General features: G+C 37.2%; 2 protein-coding genes across 3 annotated transcripts in view; both read left to right on the top strand.

Annotated features, from left to right (window-relative positions):
• Positions 1-21,975, top strand: part of LOC107802035 (glutamine synthetase, chloroplastic) — a 46,988-nt gene extending 25,013 nt beyond the window's left edge. Inside the window, exons 1-14 of one of the 2 annotated variants that reach the window (XM_016625469.2) lie at positions 16,541-16,762; positions 17,815-18,082; positions 18,295-18,334; positions 18,436-18,539; positions 18,655-18,703; positions 18,805-18,911; positions 19,385-19,472; positions 19,579-19,707; positions 19,803-19,877; positions 19,983-20,036; positions 20,130-20,167; positions 20,975-21,134; positions 21,243-21,303; positions 21,627-21,975. In XM_016625469.2, the coding sequence (XP_016480955.1) occupies positions 17,829-18,082; positions 18,295-18,334; positions 18,436-18,539; positions 18,655-18,703; positions 18,805-18,911; positions 19,385-19,472; positions 19,579-19,707; positions 19,803-19,877; positions 19,983-20,036; positions 20,130-20,167; positions 20,975-21,134; positions 21,243-21,303; positions 21,627-21,766 (1,299 nt within the window). In that variant the 5' untranslated portion in view covers positions 16,541-16,762; positions 17,815-17,828 and the 3' untranslated portion in view covers positions 21,767-21,975. Of the gene's footprint in view, positions 1-16,540; positions 16,763-17,788; positions 18,083-18,294; positions 18,335-18,435; positions 18,540-18,654; positions 18,704-18,804; positions 18,912-19,384; positions 19,473-19,578; positions 19,708-19,802; positions 19,878-19,982; positions 20,037-20,129; positions 20,168-20,974; positions 21,135-21,242; positions 21,304-21,626 lie in introns of those variants that run through there. The other variant, XM_075257226.1, reaches the window with a different exon arrangement.
• Positions 21,976-22,707: 732 nt separating this feature from the next.
• LOC107802033 (membrane protein PM19L) lies at positions 22,708-24,232 on the top strand. Its single transcript, XM_016625467.2, has 4 exons — positions 22,708-22,924; positions 23,047-23,266; positions 23,455-23,500; positions 23,852-24,232. Exons 1-4 carry the CDS (start codon positions 22,798-22,800, stop codon positions 23,951-23,953), a joined length of 495 nt encoding a protein of 164 aa, XP_016480953.1. The 5' UTR covers positions 22,708-22,797; the 3' UTR covers positions 23,954-24,232.
• Positions 24,233-25,363: the final 1,131 nt, after the last annotated feature.

Genomic DNA, 25,363 nt, shown 5'->3' with positions numbered 1-25,363 from the left:
CACTTTCAATAAGGCATTCTTATGTGCGTCAGAGCTTTGTAGCAGAGCCAAGATAGAGATCTGGGCTGGCGTTTTGTTCAACTGATCAATGACCGAATACTCTTTCGCTTGTATCTTCCTCCAGAGATCATCAGGCCCAGTTTCAGTGATAGTTGGTCGTCCAGAGGCCTGCTTACTAGACTTGGCTAGGTGTTCTGGGGTATAAACCCTACCGGTTCTTGTCATACCCTATGCTGCAATTGCTTCTCCAGATTTGGTTTTCCCTTTCCTTCTCGCCTCGGCGGTGTAATCTCATGGTATGACCTTTGGGTGGAACGGTGGAACGGCTGTCATAACCACCGGGATAGGTACCTTTGCCTTGGATGGTAACACAGCCACTTCGAAGGGTACAAGTGTCTTTAGAGACCCAAACTCGACCTCAATAGGTCCTGGAGTCTTTGCAGAAGAAGGTGCTTCGAATTCAAGTGGTATGGACATGTCTACTTTAACGTTTTCAGAAGGCTGAATCTGGACCACAATCGGATTGAGTGCGACCGTTGGTTCCTTTGGCTTGTCCCCTTCAGCGATCAATCCTATCGACCTTTTGGAGTCCTAGTCGTCCTATATCTCAATCATATGAATGCCCCCACCCTTGTGGTCAGGCAGAGGGTTGTTGCGGACATTCAGAGCTAGCTCCTTTTCTATGATGATCCTGTTGTCAATCAAAGCTTGGATCTTATCCTTCAGAGAGCGGCACTCATCAATGGTATGCCCCTTCATGCCAGAATGGTATACATAAGCTTTGTTTGGGTTGACCCATTGGTAGGGGTTTTCGGGGTTTATGGCAGGGATGCAGGTGATGTAACCAACAGCTTTGAGCCTTTCATACAGCTGGTCGATAGATTCAGCAATGGCGGTATACTGTTTGGGGGGTCTGCGGTCGAAGTTTGGTCGGGGTCTAGGAAAGTTTTGGCGGGTGGGAGGTGGTTGATAGTGAAAGGGTTGAGTATTGTAGGCCTGATAGACATGTGTAGGTTGGGAATATCTGGGCGAAGTGGGTTGATATATGGGAGGTAGAGGTGATTGGTAAGTAGGTGGTGGAGTTTGGTAAGAGGACGAGGGTGCTTGGTAATTTGGGGTAGGTTGATATGTGAGTGGAGGTATTGGGTAGGTTTGGTATTCAATTGGGGATTTTGTTCTTTGTGCAACCATCACGGCGCTCACGTCCCTTTTCTTGGACGTGCCACCAGACTGTAAAGCCTTGTTGTTGGCCTGCAAAGCTTCAAAGTTAGTGACCATACCACTTTTGATACCTTCCTCGATCCTTTCCCCTAGCTTGATGATGTCGGAAAATTTCTGGCTTTCAATCAGCATTAACCTTTCATAGTACTGTGGGTCTTGAGCTCGGACAAAAAACTTGTTCATTTGTTCTTCTTCTAAAGCCAATCTGACCTTAGCAGCTTCTAATCTCCAATGAGTAGCATACTCGCGGAATGTCTCCGAGGGTTTCTTCTTTAAGTTCTGGATGTAGAACACGTTTGGTGCATTTTCCGCATTGAACCTGAACCTGTCCATGAAATCGGATGCCATACTTACCCAATTTGACCACTTCTTAGGGTATTGGTTGATTTACCAAGACAAAACATCTCCTTTCAGACTTCTCATAAAGAGTTTCATGCGAATCTTTTCATCCCTTCCTACTCCAACCAACTTTTCGCAGTACGTCCTCAAATGGACTCTGGGATCCCCTGTGCCATCAAACATCTCGAACTTGGGAGGTTTGTACCCCTCAGGAAGTTCTACATCTGGCTAAATGCAAAGGTCCTCGTAATTCAGTCCCTCAATCCCCTTGTTTCCTTCGACACCCTGAACTCCGCTAGTCAGCTTCTTGAGTTCCACGGCCAGATTCCTGATAAGAGAGTCAGACTCTGATGTGCTTGAAATAGGTTGAGTATAGTATGGTGTGGTTTCCACATAGATGGGGGTGTTGTGGGGATGATCATTTGTGGAGTTTAGTGGTTCAGGAATGAGCAGTGGGGTGTTATCTGAAGTGTGGCATTTGTTGCAGTGGTGATGGGGAGCGGGTTGGTTTTGTGGTTTCGGGATGCTTTGTGGAGGTGTGGGGTTTTGAGTGTTGGCAAAGTTGACATTTGGAGTAGTAAGGGAAAATGACAAATTTGCCAAGTTTCGAACTTGGTCCAGTTCTTCCTGAAACTTCAATAACTTCTGTTCGAGCTGGGAGGCACTTTCCTTGGAAACCTGAATACCCTGAGGAACCTCTACCCTTTCAAATGGGTTCTCCTTTCTGATGTTGCTCAAATCTTCCATCTTTCCCTTGTTCTTGTTTCTGATAGGACTCGGGGGAGGAGGAGGTGGAGGGCTCTTAGATCTTGTGGAGTATGATGACGATGCCAGAGTTCATGAACTAACCTTTGGGAGGGTAATAAACAAAGGTAAAAACAAAAAGGTAGCAAGTTAGTGCGGATTATGAGAAGAAAATGTTGCAATATTTAAACACATAGTGCAAGAATATAAATCGTGTCCTAATTTGGGAGCCTCGTTGTGCCCAAGGTAGGCCTAGCAACAAGTTGATTTGGAGAACTTATAATGCTAAATGCCTCATTTTATTGATAAAAATAAGGCGAATCCCAAAACGACACTAATAGCGGAAAATAAAATGTTACTAATGGCCGTTGGCCTTATTACATTTTTAAAGTAAAAGAGAAGACTCCTAACTACTCGGTCCCAGAAGGACCTTCCCCAGACTCGACATCTTTAGCTCCATCGAACAGCTTCACTAGCTCATGCAGTCCCAGCAGCAAATAGGCTCTAGCTAAGTGTCCTCCTTCGTTTTCCCCAACGTTCTGGTAGTTTTCAATCCTCTATATGAACTTCCTCTCCAACTCTACTAAACCCTGCTCCAAATACCCAGTCGTTTGTTGGCGCTGACAGCCATATCCTTTCATTTTTTGATCAACTTTTGATGGGCTTCTTGAATCTCCCGGTGCTCACTTTCGCATTCCCGTATCCTCTTGCGCAATTGGTTGTACTTTACCTATGCTTCAGCCTTTTCATCGATGATCCTGTGACCTCGAACAAACCCAGGTTGGCCCAAACCATTGTGATTATCCTCCAGCCATCCTGAATAGTATGGGGTGCAGCTAACATGGTATCTATTTGGCTCGATAGTATCTCTTCCCATAATGATCTTGCAATGCCACATATGCTGAGCTTGGCACTTATAAGGACTGTCATCATCTTGGAAATCAGCCCAGAAGTGACTCATCTTGTCGACCCTTGGTATAACCTACTTCCTACCAGCCTGTCTCATGACCCGAAGGGGGACATAAGGTTAGGTTCCTCTTAAACCGATCAGTATCAAAAATGGTGCGTCCCTGGATCGGGCGATGAACTCGTCAGTAGGGAACCATTCGAACATCCATTGTATTTGATCCTCAGTCAGATTTTCAAACAGCTCCACCCATCCTTTGGCATCTTCTGGCTGAGCAAACATGTCGGGCATGTAGTTCATTCGCCTTGGTTGATGGAAGGCTATATGATCGTCCCAGTCTCTCCGCTGAATCTCTTGCCGATATTCACCACTTTGGAGATGCTCTATGATCCAGAGCTGGAGTACCAAGTTGTAGCCTTCGAAGTGTGGGGCTCCTTGTTGACACTTTTCCAAGGCTCGGTACATTTCTGCAACGATCATGGGTACTATGCTAAAGGGTTGACCACCAATTCCGTCCATTAAGGTTTTAGTGACCATAGCTAGCATGTGTGAATCCTTGCTTTCTTCATAGGAAACACTATCATCCCCAAGAAGCAGAACATAAAGACAAAGACCCTTCTGTGGATATGCCTCAATGAGGTGAGGGCGAATTCATCTGGGTAAGTGCGGTAGGACTTACTATGGCCGTACCTTTCGTACAGATAGTCGAAAGAAATGTAGGAATCCTTCAAACAGGTCAAGTCTGTGTTTTTCTTTAGTCCCATCATTTTGAGAAAACCCCTACCCTTGAGATTTTCCAACATAAGCAAACCCGGAGTCTCCCACGAAATACGAGCTAGTCCTCCTATTTCCTCGAGCAGAGGTGTCATCTCAATCTCCCCGAAGCGAAACACAGACCTATCACAGTCCCAGAACAGAGTAGCAGCTTCTATGATTTTGTTGTTGGGTTGGACCTCCAAGAGAAAAGGCAAATTTCCTAGGTATTTTCGGACAAGAGCCTGATCACTGGAGTGAAGATCCTCCCACCAGCTTAGCAACCTTGGGTGGATGTTGGTGACCATGCCAAATCGGGAACTTTGTCATTCATTTCTGCAAAACAAAAGGGTGAGGTCCTTACCCCGCCGGACTCGACTATTTAAACCAATAATTAGCATAAGTAGCATTTAGTTCTCCAAATAAATGCACAGAATATGGTAACGTCCGTTTGGGTTCCCAGGAAACCTAGTGGACTTTGGACAAGGCTATCTTAAAGAGTCATTATGTGGACAACATAACTGACTCGGCTAGGTTTTGACAGTGATGCATGCACAATTGAACAGAGTAGGGTTTATATAAGGTATTAGACTGGTACCCTTAAGCGGACAACTCAAGATGGAAAGGCACGGAACCGTCGACTACACCGTTGATCGACTGGTTTTACCGTAAATATGCTTTTGCCAAATTTAGGGGGTAATGATATCGGAAGGGCGCAACCACTCATTATAAGCGTTGCTATGGTATTTTATTTGGCACGAGTGGAATATGATATTGAATATGTAGTTACAAGAATGAAACAAGTTGTCATGTATTTGCACGTTCATAAAGTAATGATTACAATAATTGCTCATAATTACAACAGTATTAAAGGAAAGCAGTAAAGGAAAGCATTAAAGAAAAGAAACAAGGAGCCAAGTCAGTTTCATAATAGAAGAGAAATAAAGACATTAAATAAAGGCAATAAAGAAGCAGTAAAGTCACAAATAACATGAAATGGTAAAAGCCTAAAAGAAATATCCCCAGCAGAGTCGCCACGCTGTCGCGCCCCCTTTTTCTCGTCGGGATTGGGCTTGTGACATTTGGGAGGACAACTCGTTCCCTTTTGGGAATTGGGTTTTGGAACTTGAAGAGTCGCCACCTAATGATTAAGTGCATTAGGACACTAAGAAGGGTTTGAGTTTGAAGAACCAGAGTTTGGGTAAGGGCTAGAAATTATTTCGAGGGGAAGGTATTAGGCACCCCTCAAGATCCACTAGTGTGGTTCCCGACCATGTTACAATTGTGATTTCACATAATCAAATAAGCAATCAAGGGCCTCAAATAGAAGGGAATTTTCACATATTATTGCAAGCAAATTGAAAGTTTGGAGAGAATAAGGAAAGCAGAAATAGTTCGGACAATAAAACAAGTTAAAAGGAAAGGGGGTCCTAGGTTTACAAATAATATGGATCACATCAATGCAATACCCGGCAATCGCTCCTCAAAAGAGGGGTTACACGTGGTATTAGTGCACCTGTCATCATATCCATATCTACCTTTCCCACCCCGTTAAGGTATTAAGCATAGAATAGTATCGTTACTTATTGCATGCTAGTACCCGACCCAATCCTATCAGTCCCGGAGGCATTTGGGACTACTAGTCCTAAAGGGAAGGGAGATTTGGTTTTCAGAGTTTTAAAAGGACAAAATTCTAGGGCGACAATCAAAACATATAAGGCAGGTATGGGGAGAACACATAGCAGTTTAAAAGGCTCAATCAGGCCTCCTCATTTAAAGAGACAAATTGGCTAGCATGACTTACAAGTACTAGTTATGGTCTGAAATCAAATTAAAGCGTAGGATAGGCTGATTCATCACATATTTCTCAGATAAGGAGTACGAATTAGCTTTCCCTGGTTGTAATTTATCAAAGGCTGATGCAGTTAATCAATTATCTATTGGTTTGCCTAAGTGAGACCTATAGGCATGATATCTAACAGTGCTTACTCCGATTTTAAAGAAGGCTTACTGATTGAAGAAAACACATAAGTTCTGCAGACGTTAAATGACATTACCACTGATTTTAGACTTGTAGATGAAATAACGAATCAGATTCAACTGGTTACTCCTATAGGCATGACTTCTAGGCATTGTTGATTTTAAGACGATTATAAAAGTGCAGGAGTCCTATAGACATGGTATCTAGAATGAAACTTATTATTACTTAACCTATAACTGTTTGCCTAATGATAGATGTAAAATGCAGAAATGCAGAAACTATAGCCAGGATTTCTATATGACGTGCATGAATGCAAAAAACTTATAGGCAGGATTTCTATATGACGTGCATGAATGCAGAAAACTTATAGGCAGGATTTCTAATGAAATGCGGAAGTGCAGAAATTGTAAATGGTAACACCTATGAGCATGTTGTCTACCCTTTGCATATATGAGTGACCCTCCTCTTTCACTAGAACCCCATAAGTTATTACAACATATTACAGACCAGAATGAATTAAGAAAAGTAAAATTCCATCAGAAATTAAGCTACAACCAAGGAGCCTAATTCAGACTCAAAGTCCAACAATATGAGGTGAACCAACTTCTAGGATTAGGTTTCCAAATCCTTCTCTTATTTGGGATGTGTAAAAGTTCCTCAAGAGCCTCAAATGGACTCCGGGCAGTGCTTACAACCCAAATGTATTGCAGAATTAAGAGCATAGTGCAGTGTGGAAATGCCAGCCCTCAGATGTCCAAGTTCAGAGGGAACTCAAGGTCCCAAAGCAAGGCTCATAAGAGGGGGCAGAACTAGAATCTAAGAGTAAGTGTAAGTGCACTAGGGGAAAATCAGGGAGAGTCATGGCAGACATGGGGTCATGCCCAGCAATTAGGAGTGCTGGCATACCCCTAACTAGACTATTAGCCACATTTTGAGAGTTGGGATCCATTGAGAATCAGGTTCAGACCTAAGCAGCAATTTGGATGCTGTCAGGCCATGAACCATAACTCAAACACATAAAAGGGGGTGGGGTTATGGGGATTCCATAACAAACACCAGATGCAAAGAGAGAGTAGCATTCTCAATACAGAACATGAACAGCAAAGTAGACAGGAGTGTAGCAACTGTAAAATAAACACATAAGATGGTGCTGAAATCAAAATTAAGGCATACCAGTTTCAGGGAAACAAATAAGTGAAAGCTGAAGTCTTGTAGACCAAATTGCAAGCAAACAGTACAAAAGATCTCAGAAGAGAGTAGAGTATTGAAAGAGTATTGTAATTGAAATGTGTGTGTGTAAAGTGTTGAATTCGAAGTGTTGAACTGAAGGTTCAAGGTCTCTAAGTGCAGAAGGGTCGTGCCCCTTTTATAGTGCAGAAAACAAGTAAGAAAAGGTAAGGGAATAGTTTTCAATCAATCACACAGAATCTCCTTTCAGTTAAGGGATTCTGATTTCAAACGGGTAGAAGACAATTAAGGAAAGAATTGATTAAAATCTTTTCCGAAGTAGTATAAGAAGGGTAAATACAAAGGGTTTATTTAAGGCAAAAGTCCAATGGTACACGATCTCTGAAAAATAAGGAAAGGGAATCAATCAAACAGCCAGGAAAATCAAAATTACAAGTTCAATTCGAATGAACCAAGTCAGAAAAAGGTAAAGGAGGTTCAATCAAAGAAAATCAGTAACAATCAATCAAACCCCCATTAGAGGATTTCAGAATCAATCATTAGTTGGTAAAAACCTTTTGAAAGCAGAGTTTCTCATATATAAAGCACACAAATATGTGAATCAAGAAGGAACTATCATGTTACTTAGAAAAGAGTCTAACATAGAAAGGTTCAGAATTATAAGCAAAGGGGTACGAGTTCAGTTTGTAGACTCATAATGAGTCTGAGGGTCCAGGGTCCCAAAGTAGAACCCTAGTCCAAGATAAAACTTGCCAAAACCCAAAGCCTAGGGTTTTCAACTTTAATTAGAAGCAGAGACGAAAGGACAGATAACAGGCTCAGAGGACTCTTTCAGAGACTCATGATAAACAAACAGACATGATACATAATCAAGAGCATAGAGAACACATTTTGAGAAAAACTCAGAACTTAAACAAGTTCAGAAGAAAAAGTGATACAAACTTAAGAAGCGCTTGATGAAACACATTTAGCAAGAACACGAGCAGAGTCCAGTAAAGCAAACAAAATTGAAGAACTTAATAGTAAACACATATAGTAAAAGAGTAATGAAAACATAACAAGGATAATCATGTGAGCATATGAGTAACATGTATAAAAGAAAAGTAGAAGGACCGTACATGTGTAGTAAAAAGAAGTCACACGGGCATGATATATACAAACACATATAAAGAAAAGAAGAAGAAGAATCAGAAAGATGTTTTTTTTAAAAACCTTTTAGAAACCCTAAATCGAAGACAAACGATTTTGAAAAGAAAATTTGGGAAAAACACTTTAAATGTCAAGTAAAGCATAGATACATCACAAATCTAAGCAAACAAATAGAGAAAGAACCTCGAATAGCTTAGGGTTTCGGAGAAACCCTAGAAATGAGAAAGGCTTGGAAGAAGGTCCGATCTTGAGTCGGATGAGTTACAATCAGGCTCATAATGCTTGAATATGCCGGAGAAGCCATAGAACTACAGATCTGAGAAGGATCTGAAGAGAGCTATCAGAGTCAGGCCTCGAAGCTTCGAACAAACATAGTTTGATGGTGAGAGAGGGTGAGTACAGGCCATCCATGGCCTGAAACGCCATGGATTCCGGTAGAAACATGGTAGAATAAGGTGGGAGATGGTTAGGGTTTCGGAGAGCTTGAGAGTGTTCTAAGAGACGAAGGGTTTCAAGGCGGCGGGTCAGGTGAGAATGAGGGAGATTAGGGCAGTCATTTAGGTTTAATTAGGAAAGGGCTATTTTTGGCCGTTGATCTTGAGTGATCAACTGTCCAGATTTAAGTGGTAGGTGGGGAACGAGTTGGGTTATTTAAAATCGGGTCGTGGGTTGGGTAAAAATTGGAATTGGGCAGGTCCGATTGGGGTTAGGATTGGGGTCAAATTGAGGTTAAAATTGAAATGAAATGGGGTTATAATTGAAATGAAATTGGGCTAAATGTTAAATAGCCAGTTTTTCCTTTTATTTTATAAAAAATAGTAAAAATGATTTTAAAAGCAAATTAAAAGTACTGAGCCAATTAATAATATATAAATATCAATTCAAAAATACTGGAACCAATTTTACAATTATAAAATGCTATTAATCTTAAAGTACGCTAGAATTGCAATTATATGCAATTTAGTCTTTTAAGTACCAAATAAATTTGTAAAAATGTTCAAAATTATCTTAAATATATTTTGGTATAAATATGGGAATAAAATAAATTATTCACCAAAATTGATGATTTTGGGAATAATTATGGATTTTGTACTGCTAAAATGGATAGTATATTGATTTTAAATACTCTTCAAAAGATCAGAAAAATACTAAAACACTTGGGTATGCTTATGTATGCATATATATGCTATAAAAATACATAGGAAAAATTTGTGCATCAACAACATATACCTAAAAGAATCCAAATATTATAGGTATAGAAAATATACACTAGAATATTCTCTTTTAGTGCCTTAATCTAAAACTAGCCGTTATTTACTCTGTCTACGATGAGTGCTCGACCTCGACCTTGATCTTTGATGACTCCTCGACCTTGATCTTCAATAACTTCATTGGCTCCGCCCTTGACCTTTTAAGAGACCACTTCGACCTTGGGAAGGCCTCTATCGAAGTCGTACTGGTGACATGTGGCAGTCCATGAGGGCCTTCTTAATGCTAATATGATTTAATTATATCAAAAATAATTTTTGGCCCATACAGTTTACTGTTATTCTGTTTGTTGCAAGGTTCATTCGAATATCTTCCAAGCCAATCCACCCAACATTCGAGAGAGAGAGTAGGCTTTTGCAGATGCAAAGAAGGCAAGAATGCAATACAAGCTAGTCTACGATTAAATCAAAAACTTTTCAATCAAAGTAACATCCTTATACTAATGAAAGCTTTATCCTAACTCTTGCATATGAAATATGTGGCACTTAGGTCCTTCTTTACTTGCTTGGCCCTTTGATTTAAGCAAAGAGGAAATCATGTAATCACATGAAGCAAAACTTATTAAAATAGAAAATAGTGTAGCTCAATCAGTATAAGAATAATGTCTTGCATATTGTGGTTTCTTCATCACTGGATTGTCCCTTAATAATTATAATAATTTTATTTACTTCACAAAAGATTTATGGGGTCATTCCCCCACCCCCAGTTGTGATGTCATTTTATTCTATTCAAATTGTAATCAATTATTAGAGATTATTTCATCTGCCCTCGTCCCTCAAAAGAAAAAATGGAAAAAAAGAAGAAGAGAACCGAGAAAAGCTCATCTGACGATTAAAATAAATGAAATTAGAACTCATAACATTATGATTCATATTGTTGTTTGTTGGTCACTAAATTGTTCCTTTATAGTAAAGTTCGCATTTGCAATTTGTATTGATTGTAACATTTGGATTCCAGTATCCCTGAGATGTCCCTAAGAGCTATTTTTATGGTATTTACTATGAACCACAATTTACTGTTCTCTTATCTATTATGCACTTTGCATTTTGCAATGGTCCCTAAAGGAAAAGGGAACCAACAAGAAAAAGAGAAGTCAACATCTGCAACAACTAATGAGAACCATTTATTTCACAATTCTAAGCAAGCTTTGTTATTACATATCTCTCAAGGGAATGTGCAATCAATAGTGTACCAATTGTGAGATTTTGTGATCCTTTCTTTTGGTGTTCATCCCAATTTGTACACATTCTCTATGACATGCGGAGCCTAAATTTGAAGTTTATGGATTAGAAAATTATTATTGCGCCCATAACTCGTATTAGTTATTGGGACTCTTAAATATTTATACATACTTAATAAAAAAATTAATATAAATATAAGATCTAAACAAAAGTTATTGGGTTCATGCCAATTAGTAGTTAATACTCTCTCTTCGCTCCTGATTTTCTCAGATATCTATTGTCACACCTCCTTTTTACATCCCGAGAGGTATATAAAGGAGTTTTTCCACTCTAAATGACATTATTCGAAATGGGATTATTTTATTTAATTAGAGTCGCCACTTGGGATAGTTTATTTGGTGTCCCAAATCACCGGTTTATTTTTAAATCCCAAATCGAGGAAATTCGACTTTCAATTTTGAAGTCTGCGAACCAGAAATTCTGAATAAGGAATTCTGTTAACCAGGGGGAAGGTGTTAGGCATACCCAGATTCCGTGGTTCTAGCACAGTCACTTAAACTATTATAATTGGCCCGTTATCTGATTTATTACATGTTTTAACCTATTGTACATTTTAGCTTATTAACCGCTTTTAGGAAGATTCAACATTATTTAAAACATGCCTTGAACCGCGCCACATGAAATGCACCCGTGATTAGTGATAAATTCTATTTAACGTTGTTGAGATTTGGATTTGGGTCACATGAAATGCACACCCGAGTTTAGGAAAGTAATTTTTAAAAATAGCGCGCCTAAAGCAACTACGCACTTTCAACTTTGTGAGGGCCATGGAAAATTCAACTAAATGGTGCACCTCGATTTCTAAGGATTAATTAAGTGAGGGATGTGCATTTTGAGATTTTTTATTTGGCACTGTGCACCTCGATTCCAGTTCTAAAAGGAACTTGAACTAAAGTTTGGAGTGCCATAAACTATGTCTTGCCTAATATAGCACGCTTCCAATCTACTTGTCTAAAAATCAATCGAAATATTGAGGGCCATAAACTAATTGTTTTATCTACTACATCTCCCCTCAACTATTAACAAAATCTAATTAATAACACTAGGTGAATTGAGATTTTACCTCTTTTGCTTTTCAAGTCCAACATTAATACTAGTTTAAAGAAAAACTTGCATCGAAGAAAGGAGACAAGTTTGGTTGTCTAAAGAAGAATGGCTCGTGCCATCTTCAGCAGCAAAACAAAATTGAAACGGACGAGCCCGACATGAGAGGCCTGCATTTCAACTTTATGCAGCCTCATGAACCGAGGCTCAAAGAGTAGCCCAGCTCTTTTAAAAACTAAAGCCTGAAGAGGGGAAGACCTGAGTTCGAGTCTCCAGGCCTGTAAATGGCGTACCAGATCCGGAATATTACCATGAACTTAGCAAGGGTTTTAATAACAAACAAATCAATTGATAATCATGCTTGAATCAGTCCAATGAGTTTCAAAAGACACTTATGAGATTTCCACTTGACTTAAACCTTCTGTTCAATATATTCAATTAACGAAACGAGATCTTATGGGATTATTTAATAAACAGACATGAATCTATCTCCAAACTAAGCATGTTTAACACATTACAAGCAAATCAGCACATAGCTTGACCCCTAGGCTATTTCCTTTCCTTTTGAACGTGACTTTATACTAATCAACACCTAAGAAGTAATCAGTTACCCATTGTATGAACAAAGCATTATATTATAACATCCACTTGAATTGCATAGTAGGAGAGATCTGATACAGCATACCCTACTTAAATAGGAATGAACACAAAGTCCAACTACTGACTTGATTAACAGGATTTCATCAAGCTTTTGTGACAGTTCGAAATTAGGTACAAAAATAAAGTTCAATTATCACAAACCAACACCTAACTATAAGATATTTGATAAAAATGGCTTCCTACCAGATACAAATCAAGTACATCTCCTAAAAGAGTCTTACAAACAACCAGCAAGATACAGTACATCGAATAAACTCAAAATCATGTAATTCAAGAGAAATGAAGCTAAACTAATGAATCAGAACATGTTGAAGACATGCTTTAAACTTCCAGGTTTCATTTCATACTTCAAACCAAAGTTTCACATGAGGTAGAATTCAGAAAACATGTACCTGGGAATAAAGGGAAAGCAAAAAAAAAAGTAAGGAATCAGTACACAAGCAGCAACTGAAGTCAATTCAGATCTCAGCAATGCAACAGTAACCCCAACAGCACAGCTCAAAAACCGAACTTTAAAGAACCCGAACTCAAGCCATTATAACCAAGGTGCAAGACTTTGACATTTTCAGAAGCTTTAACTAACCAAACGAAATTAGAAGACTCAAAATAAGCAGAATTTGAGCAGTTTTCAAACAAATGGTGCAAGGAATTCAGAACTTTTCTCAAAGAATTTAGTCGTTTCAGCTTTTCAGTGTTTTTAATCCCTCAAATCTGCCTTGAGCCTGAAGAAAAGGTGCCTTTATAGGCAAGCTTTTAGGGGAGCAGAATAAATTTAGTTATTGCACTTTAAACCTTTTGATATTTCCATTTTTGCTCAAATACCCTTAGCTTAAAAAATCAGTTTTCAAAATAGTCCCAACCCCCACCTTCTAGGCAGCTTCCCATTCAGTTATTAAAGATTCCCTCACCTAGAATTTCTAGACTACCCCTTGAACCCCTGCTTTTTACTTCAGGGACCCAAATGGGTCAAATTGACCCAACAGCTTAAACCAAAAATGAACGGGCTGCCTTTCTTTTTGCAAATGGGTCAGAAACGACCTAAAGCCCAAACAAGAAGCTAATCCAACTACATTCTGTAAGCAACAAAAAAACACAAACACTGAAATGATTTTAACAATTAAAATCTGAATCAACTGACTGATTAATGAACACAAATGGGCATAGAATAAACCAGGTTATTAAATCAAAATAAACTTAATTAAACTAAACTAATGAGACTAAAATCAAAGGGGAAAATCAGAGGTTTAAACGTGCCACTAATAACACTAAGCAAACTAGGAATCAGAGAAAGCTTTAAAGATGTGAAAAGGAAACACGTGGAACAAACGAACACAAATCAATCTAGGCCCAGAAACTTGGTCGAGTTTCAATTAAAGTGAAGATTTAAACAAAAGAAAAGGAGAAGAAGAGAAGAGGAATAATAGGTAAAAAAAACAGACAGAAAGATGAAGAGAACTCACCTACTAAACTCGACACCAACACCGGACTTCCAATTTATCCCAAAATAATGTTGATAGCTTGTTCTTTGTCAAGAACCAGCGACCATCATTGTTTCGTGATAGATTGGCCTTGAATAACCAGAAAAATCGAGGAAATATCCCTTGCATGCACAGAATTCGCTTTTAGGTTTTCAAGGTTTCAATCTTCGATTCAAGATTCGAAGGGGATTAGGGTGATTCGAGGGAAAACAATGACGGAACTGGTATAAGGGGGTAAGGGTGGTTATGTGGTATCATTCTGGTGGGGTTTGGAGGTGGCGCCGCCACCGGAAAAAATTGGGCGATGCTAGGGTTCCGCTTCTTTGATCTGAAATTCGAAGAGTTTCAAAGGGATTTGAGTTGAATGGATCAGGGATTTGGGATAAGGAGGTGGAGGAGATTCAAGGGTGTAATTTTGGTGGCATTTGGCCGCCAGCCGCTGCCGTGGGCGATTTCCGGCTGGCGGCGGACGGTGGTTTGGGCGGCGTTACTCTGGGGTCTCTGAGGTGATGAGAGATGATGAGAGGGGGGAGGAGTGGTCGGACATATATATGGTAGAAGACAGAGCAGTTCTGAGCCGTTGGATGATAGAAATCCAACGGTTGTGATCAACGGGCATAAAACGAGGTCGTTTGGGATTTAACATGGGTGGACCGGGTAGGAGACATGGATCTGGGCCGGGATTTGGTCGGGTTTCAAGGTGTAATTGTTTGGGCTTGAGAAAAATTAAATAAAAAGGGCCCAAAAATCTGATTTTCTTTATTTCCCTTCTTTTCTTTTCAATTTCGAATTTCTTTTCTTCTTCAAATTAAAACAAAACCCTACATTAATAATTAAACTAAAATATCCTACCAAATTAACCTAATTACTCAAAATAATAACTACCACAACTAATTAAATATCAAATTAAAGGAAAAACTACCCAAAATTCAAAAAATAAGTTTTTTTTTTTTGTGATTTTTTCATTTTTGTAAAACATTAAATTACTAATTAACCTAAGAAATATAAAATCAAATCCTAAATGCAAATGCAATATATTTTGTATTTTTTTGTGAATTAAACAAAATTAAACTTTCACACAAAGTGCAAACAATCAGAAAAATTCTATAACAATTCCTAAAATAACAAGTAATTAAAAAGAAAAATCTATTTTTGGAATTCTGTAGGAGTGATTCATGCGAGGTAAAAATCACGTGCCCATATCTATTACTACCTTTTACTATGTATCGAGTAATTCTCTTAACCAAAGTTTAGGTGAATGATAAAAGATCACCTAACTACTTTGTAACCTTGATTTTTCACAGGTTTCATCCTACTTTATTGATAATAACTATATTCTGTTTGTGTTAACCTTAAGTTAGACATTCAAAATCAACATCAACATCATTATATATGATGCCTTCTATTATTGATAAACGATCTCCTCTACAGGTATTTGAAACGGAAATGGCCCCAATTTACGTTTTTTCTTCCAGAGTTTGGCGTCACTGCCTTCAGTAATTGGAGTTTTTTCTTCACGAGTAATAGATTTAACTATTTGAGGTTTATTAGGCTTTTTCCACTTTGTTATATTGAGTAAACAAATTGACATATAACTAAGTCACCTTTCAAGAATTTGACCTTTATTCATTTTATTTACTATTGAAACCTTGTCACCTTTGTTGTGGGGGAAGTTGGGGTTGGGGGGGGGGGGGATGTTTCCCAAGTTCTAAGCCCCCGTCTGGCCATAAAATTTGGGAGGTCTTTTTTTTTTTCAAATATCTTTATTTATAAATTTTAATCATTTTTTGTCAAATTTTGAAAACAAAATCTTTAAATCCCCAAAACAGCTCTAGAGTAGTTTTCTATAATTTTCTACTCACAAAACTTCAAATTCTTTTCAAGTAAAATGCATGTCCAAACACATTTTAAACTTTCAAAAATCATTTCTCATCTCACCTTTAAAAACTTATTTTTTTTCAAGTTTCAACCAAATTTATGTCCAAACGGTGTCTAAATGGTTAGAGCCGAATGGGTCTAAAACACATTTGATACACAAGTGAAAACCAAAAGAGGTAAATGAAATAATAAAAACTTTGCCAATATTTGAAAATGTCAAAAGAGGAATTAGACTTGTAATCTAATTTTCGCAATTTCATATAACATCACCTATATAAGATTTTTAATCTTACCAAATGCTCTCTTCTTTTTTCAGCTGTTACTATTGACAAGTCCACCCTAATCTAAGAAATTAAAAGAGAGGACCAGCAAAAAGTATTTAATAACCAAAAAGAAAAAATAAATATGTACTTAACAGATTAAAAAATTCTTGAAAGTCAGAAATTAATTAAAAACCCAATAAAGGAAAACAACTTCTAACCTTTTCCCAAAACTTTTGAACTAGATCATCAATGTCTGACAAAAGTTAAACAAAGTCAAATAATGATACAAGGAAGAGTAGTATTAAATAGTACTACTACAAAATAATGGATTAGTTTATTCAAATTCTTGTCTTTATTCAAACGTTGAAGAAACAGGTTACAGAAAAAAGCCTTATCTTAAATGATAGGAGAAATAAAAAAACTGATTGAATCTGGTATAGGGGTGACCTTATACAAACCAAAAACCAATTTCCTCCACTCAACACACACACCCCTATCTACTATGGAAAAGCCAATAAACTTTCCGTATCCACTCAATCTTGTTACCTTTATAATTAAGACTTCCCTCAAAAAAAATTCTTGTTACTCACCATCTTCATATTCTCTCTCTTCAACACTATTTTTCCAGCATAGCATTACCAACTTAGGTATGTAACTTATATCCTCTAATAACAATGTCTGTATTTTTAAGCATTGATGACTAAAGGAAACTCTTTTTTGTTAGAGTTGGTTAGTGGGGTTGTTAGTTTCTTGGGGTATTTTTGCTCATAAAACAATGTGTGGATCATCAATGAGTTTTTCTTGCTATTCTATCACTATGCCTTGTTTTTTTCCTTTCAAGATTTGATCTTTAGGACCCAAATTGAACTTCAAGTTACTATCTTTTTTTGCTTCCTTCTGGTGTTGTGACTTTTGCATTATTTGCATAAACTGCTAGTGAGCTAGTGCTGTTAGATCATCATGTTATCCTATTTTAGAAGTAAAGCACAACCAAGTTTCTGTCTGTAGTCTTTGTTTGTTGTTTCCTTTAGTATCTGCGCTTTGAATAAGCTAGATGTGAATGGCATCTGGTTAATGTAAGCAAAACATACCAGATTGTACAATGGAGAATATCTCTAGAGGTGGCTAAAGTATTTGATTTTATGGAAAAACAACATTTTTTTTCAAACAGAAAAATTAACAGACTTGTTTTTCTTTTTTCAAAACAAGACTGCATCCTTAAGTTAGATGCACAGTGCAGTATGATCACTTTATTTTGCTTATTATTTCTTGTTTCTCAACAAGTATCGGCATATACATTAATCATTGCTTCGTTGAAATTTATTTGTATTTTGTTCTAGAAGAGAAAAATCCATATAGGTGATACCTACTGGTTGGGATTTGGGAATGGGTTTTTAGACTTGGTAGAGAACTTCCAATATTATTATTACTTTTTTTTTTCTTCTTACTTTCACTTTTATTTTATTTTGGTAATGATGATGATATAAGTTGAGCTTACATAAAGACATGGGGATTTATATCGCCAACTCCAACTTGTTTAGGACTGAGGCGTAGTTGTTGTATCCATTACTGGCATGAAAATATGATGGTTTTAAAGTAGAATCCTGATATTTAGTTTGTATGATTTTCATCTGAATTGAATAGGATTTTAGACCCCTACTTTGGTGCTAAAGTTCCTTGTCTTGTTATTACATTTCAGTTGGTTAGGTGAAGATGGCTCAGATCTTGGCTCCATCTGCACAATGGCAGATGAGAATGACAAAGAGCTCAACAGATGCTAATCCCTTGACTTCAAAGATGTGGAGTTCTGTGGTGTTGAAGCAGAATAAAAGACTTGCTGTTAAAAGCTCTGCCAAATTTAGAGTCTTTGCTCTCCAATCTGATAGTGGCACTGTGAACAGAGTGGAACAGCTGCTAAACTTGGACGTAACTCCATACACTGACAAGATCATTGCTGAATATATTTGGTATTTGATTCTTTCCTATACACACATCTTACTGTTTATTCAACATTTCACTCGAAAGGTTTATAAATTTGAATTATTCAGATAAAACTTTCAAACTAAAATAGTAGGGAATTAAGGGTTGTGACCATTATCATTATCTTTTCACTTTCACTGCCTTTTTACAGCTAGTTCTTTGTGGCCAGACTGACCTTATTTCGTTTCCTTAAAAACAGGATCGGAGGATCTGGAATTGACATGCGCAGTAAATCAAGGGTACATAATGCTGCTTCTTTACTTAATCAATGAAAGTTTGAGAAACTGAATTTATATTTTGTCATGAATCGTCTCTTAATTTCTTGCATTTAAATTTTCAGACTATTTCAAAGCCAGTCAAGCATGCTTCTGAGCTCCCAAAGTGGAACTACGATGGATCAAGTACTGGACAAGCACCTGGAGAAGACAGTGAAGTCATTCTATAGTAAGATCAGCAAATGAATTTTTTCTTCTTTTTGAAGATTTTTCCTTTCTTACACTCTTCCTTTTTGTTTTTTTGTTTTTCTTTCAAAAGCTAACCTCATATCATTTTACATCAGCCCTCAGGCAATATTTAAAGACCCTTTCCGTGGTGGTAACAACATCTTGGTGAGTTTGTTAGTTAACAATACTCATTCATGATGTTCTACTGAATATTTGATCTCATTGGTTTTGAAGTTTGGCGTTATTGTTTATGTAAATTGAAACAGGTTATCTGTGATGCCTACACACCAGCTGGAGAGCCAATTCCATCAAACAAACGCCATAAAGCTGCTCAGATTTTTAGCGACTCAAAAGTTGTATCTGAAGTTCCATGGTAACTTTAAATTCATCTGCCTCACTTCACTAGTTTTATGTACTGTTTAATTTTTTTTCTTCTGCATTATTTTTTCTGTGTCCCTAGAATAAGAGAATACCAACTATTCCCTTTGAACAAAACAACAAAATTAATATTGCTTATCCTTCACTAATTGAGTAAAACCACATTCACAAACTTCCTCGAAAATGAATTTACTAAGACATTGTGTTTTCTTGTGCATAAATGCTAAGCAATATTCAATATCTGCTTCTTAACTCTTTTAACTGTTTCGAAAAGAAAACTCTTTTAACTGATGGATGATGAAAACGAAACAATCATTTCTTGATGTTAATGCAAATCATTTTTTCTCTCACTGAAAATGGGATCAAAAGAGTATATGTTGTTGTATCGTGTCATGTTTTCTTCTTCCTCCCTGTTTTTGAATTTTAATATCATATTGCTAATATTGTCTAGCAATTGGTGTTGACTAGGTTCGGAATAGAACAAGAGTACACCTTACTCCAACAAAATGTGAAGTGGCCTTTAGGTTGGCCTGTTGGAGGCTACCCCGGACCTCAGGTAATAGTTGTTTTGCACAATAGAATGATCGGCAGCTCAAAAATCATCCACCACAAGTGCAACCTTTATCAGTCCCATAACTATTTTATCATCATGGAAACTTTAGGGTCCTTACTACTGTGGTGCTGGAGCGGATAAGTCATTTGGCCGTGATATATCAGATGCTCACTACAAGGCTTGTCTGTATGCTGGAATTAACATTAGTGGTACTAACGGAGAGGTTATGCCAGGACAGGTACCATTTTCTTCACATCTTTTGTCTATCACAATAACATCACTGTCAGTTATAGGCCTCTAATTGGAGAATTAACTTTAATGTTTTTGTGGCAGTGGGAATTTCAAGTAGGTCCTAGTGTGGGAATTGAAGCTGGAGATCACATCTGGTGCGCCAGATACATCCTTGAGGTAATTTTCTTCCTTTGACTGTTGCAATGGTTTGTCTCCTACCGTTATTAACTGGACTGAAAAATCAGATTTACTCATTCTGTTTTTTGTTCCTTGATCTAACAGAGAATTACTGAACAAGCAGGAGTTGTTCTCTCACTTGATCCAAAACCAATTGAGGTGATCTAAAATTTTTGATAAATCTTTTCTTTTTTTCAAATTAAGTTTAGTTATGAAACTCCATTTGTTCTTTTCTGGTTATGGTATTTACAGGGCGACTGGAATGGTGCCGGATGCCACACTAACTACAGGTAGTTCCTTTTTTCAAGAGAGAAACTGGCAATCTTAAAAATAAAATCTGGGATATGAATCTTTTAAATACTGAAATGGGAATGACATAAGTCACTTTCTCAACATGTAGTTAGTCGCTACAGCTACAAATTAGTCCCAAGTGACTTTTACGACACTCATCATTTTATTTCATGATTTTTCTTTCCACAAGTTCCTGTTTTCTGTTTAACAATCCCCCCTCCTCGCTTTTCATTTTTCCAATTTAGCAACTTCTTCTGAAAATCAATGTATGGTTTTCATCTAAGTTGCTCGGATTCTTCACTTCTGGTGCAGCACCCGTGTCGACACGACGTGGGTGTGGGTGTGGGTGTGGAATCCATTCCGGATCTGGTCAACCGATTTTGGGTACTCTGACCAAAATCGATAGAGAAATTCAGGACAGATCCAATGATTTCTGAAGTCAAAACAAAAGCTAAGGTGAAACTGAAGAAAAATAAGTTACCTTATATATACAAATTTCTATCTCAGTCCTTTTCCTTTTATCTCCTTCTTGATTCTCCTCTTGATCAATCCTTTATCCTTCTCGAAATACCTTGTAAATTTTTCCCATAATGTCTCATAATTTAGACATTTTTATAACTCTATTTTTAGATATTTGAATTATTTTTAGCTGAATCTCCACAGACGTATCCACACCGGTATCCGTAACCCCGAATCTTAAGATTTAGATCATGAAGGATCCGAGCAACTTAGGTTTTCATAGGTTTTCATAGTAAAGCTCCTTTGAAAGATTCACTTAATAAGTATTCATGGTTGGTCGTTTGCAGTACACTAAGTATGAGAGAAGAGGGAGGATTTGAAGTAATAAAGAAAGCAATTCTGAATCTCTCCCTTCGCCACAAGGAGCATATAAGTGCTTATGGAGAAGGAAATGAGAGAAGGTTGACTGGAAAGCATGAAACTGCAAGCATTGACAAATTTTCATGGGTATGCCTGCTGCTGGTCTTTCCTTCAAGCTGCTGATCTTTCCTTCACTTAGACATAAATAGGCTGTACCAATTGTCCTCATTCCTGTGTGATTTTCTAAATTTGCAGGGAGTTGCTAACCGTGGTGCCTCAATCCGTGTGGGGCGTGACACTGAGAAGCAAGGCAAAGGTAAGTTTCTGCTTTATTAGAGGAGTAACATTAATATATTCCTTTTGTTTTCTGTGCGAAGAATGGAAAATTAGATTATTTTTGTGGACCACTTTTATCAACATACATCTATCATACAAAGAAAGGTAAAATACTGGATCTGAAAATAAAAAAAAGATGATTTACTCTATTCTGAACAGTTATGCCCGAGCCATGTATCCATGTTTCTTAGTGCCTTTTAATCAACTGTAAACTATTTAGCTATACGCTTACTTAGGCTGGTATTGATGGTCTTTCTGATGCTGGTTGTTTCTCTTTTTTGTTTATGGGATTGGTGGATGCAGGTTATTTGGAAGACCGCCGTCCAGCTTCAAACATGGACCCCTATGTTGTGACTGGATTACTTGCCGAAACTACTATTCTGTGGGAGCCAACCCTTGAGGCTGAAGCTCTTGCTGCTCAAAAGCTCGCATTGAATGTTTAGATTATTTAAGGGCAGATTGATCCATAATAATCTTCTTAGAGTTCATGATCTGCTAAGTGAAGAAACTTGTACCTTGTTTAGATTCCCTTTTAGGGAAAATCTTGTAAAGGAACCACAATTTATCAGTTATTCCTATAAAAGAGGTTCCTTAAGACAATGAGACTGTAATTGTTGGACTACTTTGAACATATTTATCTTTCTTTTCTCCAGATGAATCGATTACTTCTGCCATTCTGATCTCGCGAAATTGACCTTTGAACACAATAATCAGATAGTTGAACATATTTATAGTAGTCATAAACAACGGACACTCTTTTCCCTTGGTCTATCTATAACTGGAGGGCAGAATTAGGAAACCTTGTTCTAATTAATCAATCATGTACATTTCAGTTACAGACTAGTTCAATCAGTTATCTGAATTATCTAATATCCTCTGTATCTGTTATGGCTCTTATGAGAATTCATCATAGTAGATTATTGCAATGTTGGTCATCTATCTATCACAACTCTCCTCCTTTATCTGGATTTAAATATGTTACATCGCTCGGATATCTGTGTCCAGCAGGCCATTTTCCAGAACTTTGTGTTTTCTAAATGCATGTTTATGTTGAACTAGGAATTGTTTGCATGTTTTCATCATATGGTCATATCTAGTTCATGCTCATTTTACAGGTGTGCAAAGTAAATGAAGAGTCCAGTTGAGAAAAAGATGCATAACTGCATTTACAAGTTTGTATTTTCTTGAGAATATAATAAAGTACCTTTTACATCTGTGTGAAGCCAAAGTGATTCCTTTCCTCTACTAGGATGCAACTGAAAATTAGTTCAAGATATTCTCGTCATTTCTTTGGCTTTAAGACAATTTTTTAAAGAAAAAAAAGGAACAAAGCAACAACCTGTCACCGTTATTAAGATAAAGAATGGAACAATCATGGCTATATAAATATGCATTCTGTATTTGAAATCACAAAAGTGAGTGATTCAATAAAATTTCCCTTCTTTGCTTCTGTCAAAGCTAAACTTGTCAGGCCATGGCTTCAGGGGCAGGAAAATCAGCAGCATTTATGCTTTTGATACTTAATGTCTTGCTTTACTTCATTGTTATTATAATTGCTTCTTGGGCTGTTAATCATGCCATAGTAAGATCCAAAGAAACAGGTAATTCGTATCGTCCATCTCTTTTTCTTTCCTGTCAAGGCAAAAGTTGTCCTCCATTAGTTCCAACATATTTAATAAATATTTTTTTCTTGATTTTAACGTGTCACAAAAAATATTTGCAGCATCAACTCTGCCAATTCCAGCTAAGATCTTTCCTATATTCTTTCCTTTTGGAAACATGGCAACTGGTTTTCTCATCATATTTTCACTTATTGCTGGAGTGGTGGGCTTCATTACCTCACTTACTGGAATTCAGAATGTGATACAATGGAATGCTCCCAATTTACATGCAGCTGCTTTCTCTTCTCTCACTACTTGGTTACTCACATTACTCGCCATGGGGTAAATAATACTACCACTAAAGTTTATATGTTTGTGGTGCGTGTTACATTTATAATTTTTTGATAATCATATATGGTATAAGTATTTCATAGTAAGAAAAGAGAAAAGGAAATGTTGTAGTCTGCCACTTTTGAGGGTGTTGATCATTTTTCCTTTTTTTTTTTTTTTTTGTGTGTGTGTGGCTGCAGGTTGGCTTGTAAGGAGATTGATATGGGGTGGACTGACTCAAACTTGGTAAGTTTCCGCATATTGAGTCAGAAAAAACAGAGGCAGATTCAACATTTTAGTAGCAAGTGCGACCACACACTGACCAACAATATATATATACACACCATCACCACCACCAACAAACCCAGTGCAATCTCACGCGTGGGGTCTGGGGAGGGTAATGTGTATGCAGATCTTATTCCTACCTTACGAAGGAATAGAGGCTATTTCCAATACACCAAAAGAACTTAAAACATATAAATAATAAATCAAATCTATTTTGTACCTATTGATTCTACATTATGGATTCAACTTTGATGGTGAATTGGAAATATAGTAGCAATATAAAATTATAATTTTTAATTGCAATTTTTGCAGAGGACCTTGGAGGTAATATTGATAATATTGAGCGGGACACAAATGTTCTGCACTGGTGCAATTCATGCTGGAATTGGAGATGTTGCTACTCGAGACCTTTAAGCAGAGGAAGAGTTTGAAAAGATTCCCAATTTGTTTATACAGAAGAACCTATTATTTTTTCTTTCCCTCTCATTTTACGCATCTTTAAGTTTTAATGTGTGTGTAATATGTATTGATTTTGTTGTCTTGTCCTTTTCTTAATGGACTTTGTAAAGATGTGTTACATGGTGTTCTTTGTCTTGAGCAGATTGAAGAAAGAGTTGTTTGATTTGTTTCTTGGTCTTTTATATTGATTTATAAAAGTGAATTGAATATAAAAATAAATTTTTTTTTTTTGCAGCCGATTCTAGCGTTCACTTTGAGGTTTTATTGAATATGTCGAAAAGTTTCACATTAAACTATGTGATTTTGTTTACTCTTGCAAGTAACACTAAAGCTATGTGATTATTTGATTAATATTACATGTCCCGCGATAAATAAGGAAGAAATTAAAAAATAGTCAGAGTTACGACTGATCGTTCAAAAATAGCTCAATTTTAAAAGTAATAAAAATTTAGTTGCTTTTCATGTAAAAATAAATCTAAGCGAAAACACTGTTCAAACCCGGAAAATACGCCAGTATATTATACTGGAATTCCAGCATATTATACTGGAGTTCCAGGATAAGTATGCTGGAACTCCAGCATAATATGATGGAGTTCCAGCATAAGTACACTAGAACTCCAGCATAATATACTGGAGTTCCAGCAAGTATAATTGTCCAGTATAATATACTGGAGTTTGGAGCACCGGTGCTCCAGTCTCCAGTATATTATACTGGAGTCAGCAAAGTATACCGGTCCAGCATAATATGCTGGAGTTCATACACAGGTGCACCGAACTCCAGTATATCAAAATGGTGGCTGGTCTCTGTTGCAGCAAAATAGTGGTTATTTTTCATTGATTTCGCAAACGCTGGCTATTTTTGAATGACCAATTCGAAAACTGATTATACCGTGCTATTTTTACCGATAAATAAGGTAACTTAGTGTACCATCATTTGCCACCCCCAACCCAAAGAGATAGAAAAAAAGAAGAGAAATGTCAGGAATGTGCCATTTGAAAATGCTAAAAAGATGGATGACCAAAAAACCAAGTAGTAATTTCAATATTAGGGAACTAGAATAGCGTGTAATTTTTTTGTTTTTTTGTTTTTTTATTTGCGGGGGGAGGGGGGGATGACTCATGATTAATTATTCAATTAACATGAATTGTCAAATAATAAAACATTATAATATTTAGGCCAAGCTGAGGATCTACTGGAAACAACCTCTCTATTCTTACAAGGTAGGGGTAAGGTCTGCATATACACTACCCTCCCCAAACTCCACGGTGTGGGATAATACTAGGTATGTTGTTGTTGTTGTTGTTGTTGTTGTTGTAATATTTAGGCCAACAATATCGATAACAAGTTACCACACGCTAGTAGAT

Source organism: Nicotiana tabacum, chromosome 7 (genome assembly GCF_000715075.1).
Source record: "Nicotiana tabacum cultivar K326 chromosome 7, ASM71507v2, whole genome shotgun sequence".
Lineage (NCBI taxonomy): Eukaryota > Viridiplantae > Streptophyta > Magnoliopsida > Solanales > Solanaceae > Nicotiana > Nicotiana tabacum.
This window is presented reverse-complemented; position numbering and strand designations above follow the sequence as displayed.

Bases quoted from the DNA above. Each gene is read 5' to 3' on its own strand.
- LOC107802033 (XM_016625467.2), top strand. From the start codon at position 22,798: ATGGCTTCAGGGGCAGGAAAATCAGCAGCATTTATGCTTTTGATACTT. The intron at 23,267-23,454 runs GTAAATAATACT...GTGTGGCTGCAG, and splicing joins CTCACATTACTCGCCATGGG to GTTGGCTTGTAAGGAGATTG. The intron at 23,501-23,851 runs GTAAGTTTCCGC...CAATTTTTGCAG, and splicing joins GGTGGACTGACTCAAACTTG to AGGACCTTGGAGGTAATATT.